This window comes from Leucopleurus acutus (genome assembly GCF_964270905.1).
Source record: "Leucopleurus acutus genome assembly, chromosome: 6".
NCBI classification, from domain to species: Eukaryota; Metazoa; Chordata; class Mammalia; order Artiodactyla; family Delphinidae; genus Leucopleurus; species Leucopleurus acutus.
In genome coordinates, this window is record NC_139149.1 from 118,156,107 (window position 1) to 118,166,463 (window position 10,357).

Consider the following 10,357-nt stretch of genomic DNA (forward strand, 5'->3'; position numbering starts at 1 on the left):
GAGTCTTTCCAGGAGCTAAGCCAGAATCAGCAAACTGTGGCCCTGGGCCAAATCTGGCCCACCGCTTCTTTTGTAAATAAAGTTTTATTAGCACACAGCCACACCCTTGTAACCGCCTTCTCACCACCACAGCAGGGCTGAGTAGTTTTAACACAGCCTGCAGGTCTGCCAAGTCTGAAATGTTGACGCTCTGGTCACATAAGAAAAACGCTGGGGCCCCCTGAGCCCAGCCAGGCGTACCAGGCTGGGCATCCTTCGGGGACAGAGAGGGAGGGGCAGCTGGAGGGCAGAGGACAGCTTGCCAAGATCTGTTTTTCACTGACTGGACTTTGTTGGCTCCTCCTCTCCCACCGAGGGTTCAACACCCCTGCTTCCAAGCCTTCACGTGCAGGACAAGCATTGATAACGGCCTGGTAACAACGACACACAGCAAAAGACAGCAGGTGGAGCAGAAACCCGTCAACCAGGCTCACCTCCTGGACGCCCCCGTGTCCTCCGGTGCCCATCGTCCAGTGCAGGGCCTGCTGGGAAATGCTCCGGGCACTGACCGCGGCCAGTGCGGCCCTGGGGCACAAGGCGGCAGGTTGGGTGAGGACCATGGCCTCCCACCCACTGCTGGTGGCCCCCCCAGAAGCCCTGAGTAAGCCCCTGTCCCTCCCCAGCCGGCTTCTGCTGGGGCCCGGCCCCTCTAACCTGACCCCCCGCGTCATGGCGGCTGGGGGGAGGCAGACAATAGGACACATGCACAAGGAGATGTTCCAGGTAGGCCACTGAGACACAGCGGTCAGTGCCCTGAGTGGCCTCCTCCCTGGGGCGGGAGTAGGGGAGGCGGTGACCTGCATGTCCACTGCCCCCAGATCATGGACGAGATCAAGCAAGGCATCCAGTACGTGTTCCAGACCCGGAACCCCCTCACGCTGGCCATCAGCGGCTCGGGGCACTGCGCGCTGGAGGCCGCCCTGTTCAACCTCCTGGAGCCGGGGGACTCCTTCCTGGTCGGGGTCAACGGCATCTGGGGGCAGCGGGCCCAGGACATCGGGGAGCGCATCGGTAAGAGACGGTGTGGGCGTGGGGTGCGGCCCTTCTCTCCATCCTTCCCCAGAGGCCTCCCTCCTCCGGCACGAAGCCTGGAAGCCCCCCTCTCCAGGTACCAACCTCGGGCCCTGAGCACTTACCCCCCCTGGAGGCCCTTCACGCATCCCCCTGCCTGCCAGCCCGCTGTCTCCTCCAAGAGGGCGTCGGGATGCTCGAGGGGCCCCCATCCCCTGGTCTCCCGGAGTTTGGGGAACAGCTATTTCCGGAGCCCGTGGTGGGGACGGCACTGCAGGGACTCCTCTGGTCTCAGCACGAACCCAGAGCATCCCCGCAGCTGTCTGAGGTCCCCAGGGGCCACCTCCACTCTGTCACAGGGCAAGGTTTCAGAAGCTGACATCCCCCCCTCAAAATCTCAGAAACAGCTGTTTCTAGAACTGCAAAATACGGAGGTATGGACAGGGTGTCCACTTCCAGAGTAAAATTTACTAAAGGAAGAGACAGAAGTCGAAAGCCCTAGGGTGCATTGGGTTTAATGATTTACCGCGGGTTTGGAAACATCACGGAACCCCTGCCTGGTCAGCTCAGCACATGGGCACACTCGGTCCAGGTTAATGGACAACCCCCGACAGCCCGAGGGCATCCTGACCTCTCACCGGGGCCCCTCCAGTGCACATGCCAGTTTTCAAGGGGAGCCCGGGTCGAGCAGGGTCCAGGACCCTGAGCGGACCTCGGCCACCCTCCTGGCCTGGGCAAGCCCCTCCCCTGCCTCCACCACACACCTCAGGCCCCTGAGGCTGGGATGGTCCTAGGGCCTCCCTGCCTCCTGCATATGACACTGGGGGCCTGCTGTGCACGGGGGTGCAGGGCTTCAAGAGACACAGCAGGACCAGGGCCTGCCTCCCTGGAGCCCCAAGGCCCCAGAGGGGGCAAAGCCTGCTCCCGCACCCCCTCAATCCTTCACCCAGTCATCCACCAAATGCATGGCCCCTCTGCAGCTACCCTCTGCTGGGAAGCGCCCATCTGCTCAGCCTTGCACAGATGCTTCCCTACTTCCCATGTGGAGAGGGCTGCAAAGGACCAGGGTGCCCCGGCCTGGCTGGGCTCAGGGAAGGTGGGCTGGGGAGGGGACAGTGGAGCTGAGGGACCCGCTCTCATCCACGGCACCCCGGAACCTGGATTCACCGAGCACACTCCACCTTCCCCCTCCAGCAGCGGCTGGGGGCAGGCATGGGCGGCCCTCACAGGACCCACCTGCTCAGCCGGGCCTCTGTCCCCAGCACTGGCTCCCCCCAGCGTGCAGGGACTGCTCACCACTCACTCTGCCCCCAGGAGCCCGCGTACACCCCATGATCAAGGACCCTGGAGGCCATTTCACGCTGCGGGAGGTGGAGGAGGTACGGGGGTGCGCCGGCCCGGGGAGGGGGCCAGTCAGCTGGTGGGGCAGGAGGGGTTGAGGGGCGTCCAGCTCCCACTGCCCAGATCTGCACTGTCCCTGGGGAGGGGGACAGACGGAGGCCCCTTCCCCGCACTGGGTCTGCCCATGGCTGTAACCTCTGTCCTCTCAGGCCCTGGCCCGGCACAAGCCCGTGCTGCTCTTCCTGACCCAGGGGGAGTCATCCAGTGGCGTGCTGCAGCCCCTCGATGGCTATGGGGAGCTCTGCCACAGGTGAGCCTGTCCCCTCAGGTGGGCCTGTCCCCACAGGTGAGCCTGTCCCCTCAGGTGTCCGCACAGGTGAGCCTGTCCCCACAGGTGAGCCTGTCCCCTCAGGTGTCCCCACAGGTGAGCCTGTCCCCTCAGGTGTCCGCACAGGTGAGCCTGTCTCCTCAGGTGTCCACACACGTGAGCCTGTCCACACAGGTGAGCCTGTCCCCTCAGGTGAGCCTGTCCACACAGGTGAGCCTGTCCCCTCAGGTGAGCCTGTCCGCACAGGTGAGCCTGTCCCCTCAGGTGAGCCTGTCCGCACAGGTGAGCCTGTCCGCACAGGTGATCCTGTCCCCTCAGGTGAGCCTGTCCGCACAGGTGAGCCTATCCCCACAGGTGAGTCTGTCCCCTCAGGTGAGCCTGTCCACACAGGTGAGCCTGTCCCCTCAGGTAAGCCTGTCCCTCGGGGGAGCCTGTTCCAGGGTGGCAGTGCTGGGGGCAGAGCCAAGCACAGCTCAGACCCAGTCTGAGGACAGGGTGGGAGTGTGGTGGGCTGCTGGCCGGTCCCCCCAGCCTCTGCCGTGTGATGGTGGTGCAGGTCCTCGGGGGTCCTCCTGGCTCTGGGCCGAGGCTGGATGGACCCTCCCATCTGAGAGCAGGGTCAGGTGTCCCCCCAGCGCCACTGCCCTCCTGGCCCCATGACTAGGGAGGGCTCAAGTTGACCCTGCAGCCTTGGTGCCAGGGCCTGCACCCCTTGCCCCGAGGTCCCAGAGCCCCAAAGCAGCGCCGTCCTCCACTGCCTTCCGCCAGGTTCCCCCACCCCTGCATGGGCTGCCCAGGGCCTTGGGTGGGGTCAGGGGGGATTCCCTCCTAGGACCAGCAGTCGTGCTCTGGACAGCTGACCACAGGGTGGGAGGAGAGAAGCTCCACTGACAGGCAGGGTCACCCCGGCAGGGCTGCCATCCTCCATGGGGGCCTCGGGCCCACTGGGCACAGCCCAGCCAGGCCCACCTGCCGCCTGGAGTCTTGTCCAGTGAATCAAGCTCACAGATGTCGCCTGGGCTATGACTCCCATAGGTCCGCGTGGAATACTCTTTGTGCGTGTTTTAAAGAAAATGTGGAGGTGGAGGAAAGTCAGAGGTTTCAGTTCGGGCTGTTTCTGGACTCTGTCCTCCCCATGCTCTGGACTTCTGCCCTGTGGGCTGTCAGCAGAAGACATGCAGCCTTGTGCTAGGCTGGCCCCTGGACCCACACGGCCCTTGGGCCTGAGCAGTCAGAGCACCCAGCCAGCCCCCAGGACACAGACTGCCTGGCTGGCCTCACGAGTACCTGGGTCCGGCCACCTGGGGCCCCCAGGGTGACGCTCGCTGTGCCGGGGGCTCACCCAGGTTCAGACACAGAGCTGGTCCCGGGGGGCTGAGAGCCCCGGAGGAGGCACCCTGTGGGAGGTGGGAGGCTCCCCTGCTTCCCCGGTGGCCCTTCTAAAGGCTCTTAAGGCCCCTCCAGAAACCCCACCCCGGGGCAGAGTCTGACGCCCCTCCTGCTCTCTGCTGCCCCTCCCCCCAGGTACCAGTGCCTGCTGCTGGTGGACTCGGTGGCATCCCTGGGCGGGGTCCCCATCTACATGGACCAGCAGGGTAAGGGAGTGCCCCCTGCCCAGCCACCCACCGGTGGCCCGAAGCGTCAGAAGCCCTGGCTGGGAGGTGTGCTGTGCCAGGGCCTGCGTGTCCGTCAGCTGCATACGGATTAGGCGCTGGTCTCCACAAGGCGTGGGAGAGCCACCAGCTCCTCACGGGGCAGGACACGCTCCATAGACTGGCCACACCCCGTGTTTCTGCTGGGCCGTCGGGCCGGGACCGGGCGGCAGGCGGGAGGAAGGGACCCTCCAGGGGAGGCATTTGGAGAGGCACTCAGAGCCTTGGAGGAGGGGTGGGGGCAGTGCCAGGGCCCCTGCCAATCAGGGCGGAGACCCCCCTAACGCCTGTCACACGCCGGGAGCACCGCTGACATTGTCACCTGCAGGCCAGCCCGGGGACGCTTTCCAGGCCCAGCATCTCCTTAGGGAGGAAAGCCCGGCTCCACTCTGGGTGGTGCCGCGTCCACGGCTGCCCGGCCCACTTGGCCTGGTCCGCTTCTGCCTCTGCAGAGGGCTCTGCTCCGTGGGATCCAGTGCTGAGGGGGAGCCTTCTGGGCTGACCTCAAACCACTGCTCTGAAAGGACAGGCACACAGAGGGGCCCTGGGGATGGGGGCAGGCGGGCAGTGCTGTCCCCGGGATGCCCACCCTGGGCCTCCCGGCTGGCTGCCCCCGCCGTGGAGGGAGAAGCCGGGCAAGGAGGCTCCAGCCTGAGGCCCAGGCCATGGAGCAACAGGGCCAGGCTCAGGACCTCTGGCCTTCACTGCCCGCCCCCGGCCCCCACGGGACCTTGTGGGTCAGCAGACGCCAACCTAATGTCAGCAAGGCCGCTCGTGTTCCTGCTCCTGAGTATTCATCGCTTGTGTGAACCCCCACTTCAGCCCTTTCCTCTCGGGAGGACTTTGGGTCCGCCCAGTTTTAGGCTTTAGGAATGAACTGTAAAGAACATTCCGGGTCCACCCGCCCGTGCACCTGGGCACGCAGTTGCCTCGGGTCCCCACCCTCAGGGAGTCAGAGCCGGTGCAGGGCTTGGATCTGAATCCTGGTCCTTCATCTTCCCGGCTTTGGGCTTGACCACCGCCCTCTGCTGCTGCCCCATAATTTGAAACTCCCCTCAGGCTGTGTGGGAGCCCAGGGGACGGGCACTGCAAGATGTGAAGGAAAAACCCGTTTGCTGCTCCACCCTCCGCCGCCCCCCACTCTCTCCCAGCGCTTGACCCCAGACGTGTGGGTTTTCCACCCCAGGCAGATGCTAACAGGTGCCCTCCAGTTAGCTCAGCCCACCTGCAATAGCGTCGGACCCCACAGGGTAAGGGTCTAGTCCTCCAACACTGTCCCTCCCATTTCCGACACCAGTTGCATGGTGGGTCCCAGGTTCCCGCAACGTCTGCTGGACTCTCAGGACCTGGGCTGGGCAGCCCCCCCGTGACCCCTCCCCCCCGTGGGGCTCGGCCCCTGAGCATGCGCCCCTCCCCTCCACAGGCATCGATGTCTTATACTCAGGCTCCCAGAAGGTCCTGAACGCCCCTGCAGGCACCTCGCTCATCTCCTTCAGCGACAAGGCCAAGTGAGTGTGCCCCGCCCCCAGCCAGGGCTGGACGGGCAGCAAGGCCAGGTGGCCCCGAGGAGGGAGGGACAGAGCAAGGGAAGGGACGGCTCCTCGGGCCGTGCTCTGCAATGCTCCCCCCAGTGACAGGCGCACACCCTCGAGGCAGAGGCATAGCTGGGCCCCAGGGGCCTGAATACAGACACGGGGGTCCTGGGGGCCCCACCCATCTGGCTCACTTCTGAGCAACGGGGGGCTGGGGGCATTCAGGCTGATTCTCCTCCCCAGAAATAAGATCTACACTCGGAAGACCAAGCCCTTCTCCTTCTACCTGGACATCAAGTGGCTGGCCAACTTCTGGGGCTGTGACGACAAGCCCAGGCTGTGAGAGAGGGGGCGGGGCTGGGCGAGGAGGAAAGGGGGTGGGTGGGGGAGGGGAGGGAAGTACTAAGCCCAGGATGTGAGAGAGGGGGCGGGGCTGGAAAGGGGGTGGGTGGGTGGGGGGAGGGAGGTGCTAAGGGGTGGGAGCCTCCACCCTCATGCCCTCACACCCCAGCTGGAGCCCCAGGATTCACCAGTGCCAGGCCTTCAATGCCCCCAATGGGGTCCCCCCCATTCCTCCCAGGCCCCCCAGGCATGGTCCCCACCCCGCTTTCCATGGGCCCTCTCCTCCCAGAAGTCCCAGCGCATCTGCAGGCACTTTGGACCTGGCCTGACACGTCTTCCCAATCCTGGGCCTTGCTTTACCCATCTCTCAGAGGGAGTGGGGGGCAGGGGGCTCTCTGTGAGGTGGCTTTGACCCTAACCCAAGGCCCCTTACGTGACACACGTAGACAGGGACACCAGGAACTGCGCCCTATGCAGCGGGCCCAGCGGGGCACTGGGGCCACAGGTGGGAGCCAGTGCCTGGTCTCCAGCCCAGTCAGCCTCTCCCCGCAGCCCGGCCAGTGCCCTGCTCTGAGCCAGGCTCTCCCCACATCTGGCTGCAGGTCTGTAGCCCCCAAGCTGGACCGCGCTGCCCTGGGTGGGGGCCAACCCGTCGTCAGAGAGCCTGGGCCAGCTGGGGCTGGGAGAGACACAGTCACTGCCCTGGCCCCGCCCAGTGACCTGGCCACCGCCTCCTGTCTTCCAGATACCATCACACCACCCCCGTGGTCAGCTTGTACAGCCTGAGAGAGAGCCTGGCCCATCTAGCAGAGCAGGTGAGCGGAGGGGCAGCGGAGCAGCGTGGAGCGGGGACCCGGCAGGTGCTGAGGCTGGCGAACCGCTGGGCGGCCCCCACCCCAAGATTCCCTGATTGGGGGCAGGGGGCGAGAGGGATGCTAAGACTCGGTTGGTTTGCTGAGGGGCCCGCAGGAAGGAAGAGGTGCTGGGGGCCTTGCTGGAGAGTAGCCCTGAGTGGGGAGGGGGATAGGCTCTGGGCAGGCATGGGGGGGGCGGGGGGTGGCGAGCCGGCTGCCAGCTGAGGGTAGAGGCCCCGGAGGACAGAGCCCTGAGGGCAGATGCGGCGAAAGGGCAGGTGTGGACCCCCTTCCAGGCCCTAGGTTCTTAGTGAAGCGCTCAGCGCGGGCCTGGCTGAGCAGAGGGCCTGGGGGGAGGAAGAGAGGGCGGGCGGCCAAGAAGTGGAGCCAGAGGGCGGGGGGGGGGAGTGAGACCACCGTCAGGAGGCTTGGCTGTGCCCTCGGCCACTACCCGCTCCCGGGTGTGGGCAGGAGCCACGTGGGGACAGCTGGGTGTGACCACGACCAGGGTGGTGCCTTGGCCCAGTGCAAGGTCCACACTCTCGGGACCCAGGAGGCCAAGTCTGGCCCAGGCCAGGAAACACGGCCCCAGGACGGCCCCCAGGGGCCCTGCCAGCTGCCGGTCCAGAGGCCGGGAGAGACCTGGGCCAAGGCCTGCCTCCAGCGAGGCTGCAGTGCTGCGCCGGCCACGCCGGCCCCCTGCGTCCACCCACGTCGCCACCGGCCCAGGGCTGGGCTAGACTCGAGGTGTCCCATGGGCTGGGTGGGACATCGAGGTGTCCCATGGGCTGGGTGGTCACCTGTGCAGCCGGGAGAGGCCGGGAGCTGACGCTTGCAGGGCAGGAGACTGGGCCACGGCTGGGAGCTGTGCCGCCGGAGAGGCTGGACCCCCGTGGAGCAGGGACTGTGGGCTCAGCGGCTGGGAGGCCAAGAGGCAGCGTGCAGCCCAGAAGCCTTTCTGCCCCCAGCCGGCCCCCCACCTCTGGCCAGGTCGTCCCCACCCCTCCCAGGGGCCTGGAGGATCCAACAACCGGCTGGGCCGCCACGTCCCCCTCCCAGACCCAGACTATTTCCACCTCCCTGAGGTAGCCCGGGCCGGCCCCTGGGGCAGAGTCAGGGCCCTGAACCTGGGGCTCCAGGGGGCTCCCGAGGCGCTCAGGGTCCAGGCCAAGTGAGGAGCCCCTCCCCCGGCCAAAATTGCCCCCCCCCCGGTGGATGCCAGCCAGTTTCTCCCTCTCTGCCCACCGAGGAGGGCCCCCTGCCCACCCTGCCCACCCCACTGCCCTCTCCCCACCCAGGGCCTGGAGAAGAGCTGGCAGCAGCACCGCGAGGCCTCAGAGTACCTGCACGGGCGCCTGCAGGGGCTGGGCCTACAGCTCTTCGTGAAGGATCCGGTGAGGAGGGCGGGGGCAGAGGGCATCACATGGCAGTGGGGGGAGGGCGAGCTCCTGTCCAGCCCCCTTTATGGATATGCAGTTCTGGTGGGGGCAGGGGCGGTCCTGGGGATGGGGGCGCAGTCCCCGTCATGGTCACGGTTTCCTGGCCTCCGGATCTCAGGACATTTAGTTGGATGCCTCCACCTCCCCCAGAGCCTCTCAGTCTGGAGTAGTTATGGGTGCTCCCTGAGCTGGAGGACGCCCATCGGCCTCCAGAACGCCAGCCAGACACCATCCTGGAGGGGCTGGGGGTAGGGGGTCAGCTGAATAAGCCAGCGTGTGGCCTGTCAGAGAACAGACACACAGAGGGGTCCCTGGAGGCTGGAAGCCCTGCCCTGAGCACCAGCTGGTAGGCGTGGCTCCTGGGGCGGTGGTGACCTCGCTCTCCTGGGGCCCCTTCTCCATCCCCCACATGCACCCCTGCCCGCCCCTTTGGAGCCTGCGGCCAGGGCTGGCCAGGCCAGGGCAGGTGGAGCTGGCTGTGACGGCATGAGGTGGCTGAGCCCGGCCTGTCCTGCAGGCGATCCGTCTGCCCACCGTCACCACCGTGGCCGCACCTGCGGGCTACGACTGGAGAGACCTCGTCAGCTACGTCATGGACCACTTCAGCATCGAGATCACGGGCGGCCTCGGGCCCTCGGTGGGGAAGGTGAGGGGGGCCTGCTGTGCTGAGTGTACCACATGCAGGCCGAGGTCAGCGGTAGTCTGCGGACCCGGGACAGCAGGGCATCAGGAAGGGAGCACCTTCTATGAACCCCGGGGGCTGTACGGGGAGTGACCTAGGCCACGTGTACCCTCCCACCCACTTCCTCCCGCACAGGGGGACACCAGCTGGCTCTGCCCTGACCTCAGTCACAGCCAGGCAGGGCCCCAGACAGAGGCTGATGTCTGCGCCCCGCCCCCGCCCTAGGTGCTGCGGATCGGCCTGCTGGGCTGTAACGCCTCCCGGGAGAACGTGGACCGAGTGATTGGGGCCCTTCAGGAGGCCCTGCAGCGCTGCCCCCGGAACAAGCTGTGACCCGGCTGCCTGTCCCATGCTCAAGCAGTGACTGGGGGTGGGAGCCCAGGGGCAAACAGACTCTGCCAGGGGGACAGGGACAGGACAGCTGCTGACCCAGCCCGGGTGAAGGGGGGAGGGGCAGGGCCGGGCAGGGGCCCGACCCCTCCAAGTGGAGCTTCCTGGATGTGGGCTGTTTGGACCCTCAGCGCCTCCCCAGCGAGCGGCCGTCCCCATAGGTCACTGGCCTGTGAATGTTCAATAAAGAAGCCGCTGGTCATCTGTCCTCACTGTGTGGGGCCGGGCTGCGGAGGAGTCTGGCAGGAAGGCCCCCTGCTCCCTGACTGCACCTCTGTTGCGGGGAGCTCAGGGAGCGGATCCTCGCCCGGGCCTCCCCAGGGCTGGAGGATGGGGTGTGTGACTGTCAGCTGGGCCGGGCGCCCTGACACTGCACACCCTGGGCCCAGACCTTGAACCTGCAAAACACATCCTCACGTACGACCTCCACGGAAGGCCTGCAGGGTCGCGGGACTAGGGTACCAAGATGTCCAAGGGCAAACAGCCAGGACTCGAGCGCTGAAGACTCAAGGGCGCACCGCAGGCACGCAAGCCACCGCAGGCGCGGAGCGTCTGGGAGTCGCAGCCCTGGGGCCACTCTGCAGCCCCCAGCCCCTCCCCCTCCTCTGCCTGGCTCCCCCTGACCCCTGTCCCTTCGCTCCTGCCCCTCACTGGCTCCTGCCTATGCCAGGTTCCCTCGCCTCTCCTTCCTGGGAAGGGTCAGGCCAGGCCAGAGCAGCGTGTGCTGCAGCCACAGCCACGTCCACA

General features: G+C 66.4%; 1 protein-coding gene across 1 annotated transcript; it reads left to right on the plus strand.

Annotated features, from left to right (window-relative positions):
• The first annotated feature begins 366 nt into the window (after positions 1-366).
• On the plus strand, positions 367-9,589 carry AGXT (alanine--glyoxylate aminotransferase). Its single transcript, XM_082841338.1, has 11 exons — positions 367-762; positions 858-1,050; positions 2,365-2,429; positions 2,601-2,701; positions 4,244-4,314; positions 5,795-5,879; positions 6,147-6,242; positions 6,991-7,060; positions 8,398-8,493; positions 9,056-9,184; positions 9,446-9,589. Exons 1-11 carry the CDS (start codon positions 532-534, stop codon positions 9,551-9,553), a joined length of 1,245 nt encoding a protein of 414 aa, XP_082697464.1. The 5' UTR covers positions 367-531; the 3' UTR covers positions 9,554-9,589.
• The last annotated feature ends 768 nt before the right edge of the window (positions 9,590-10,357 follow it).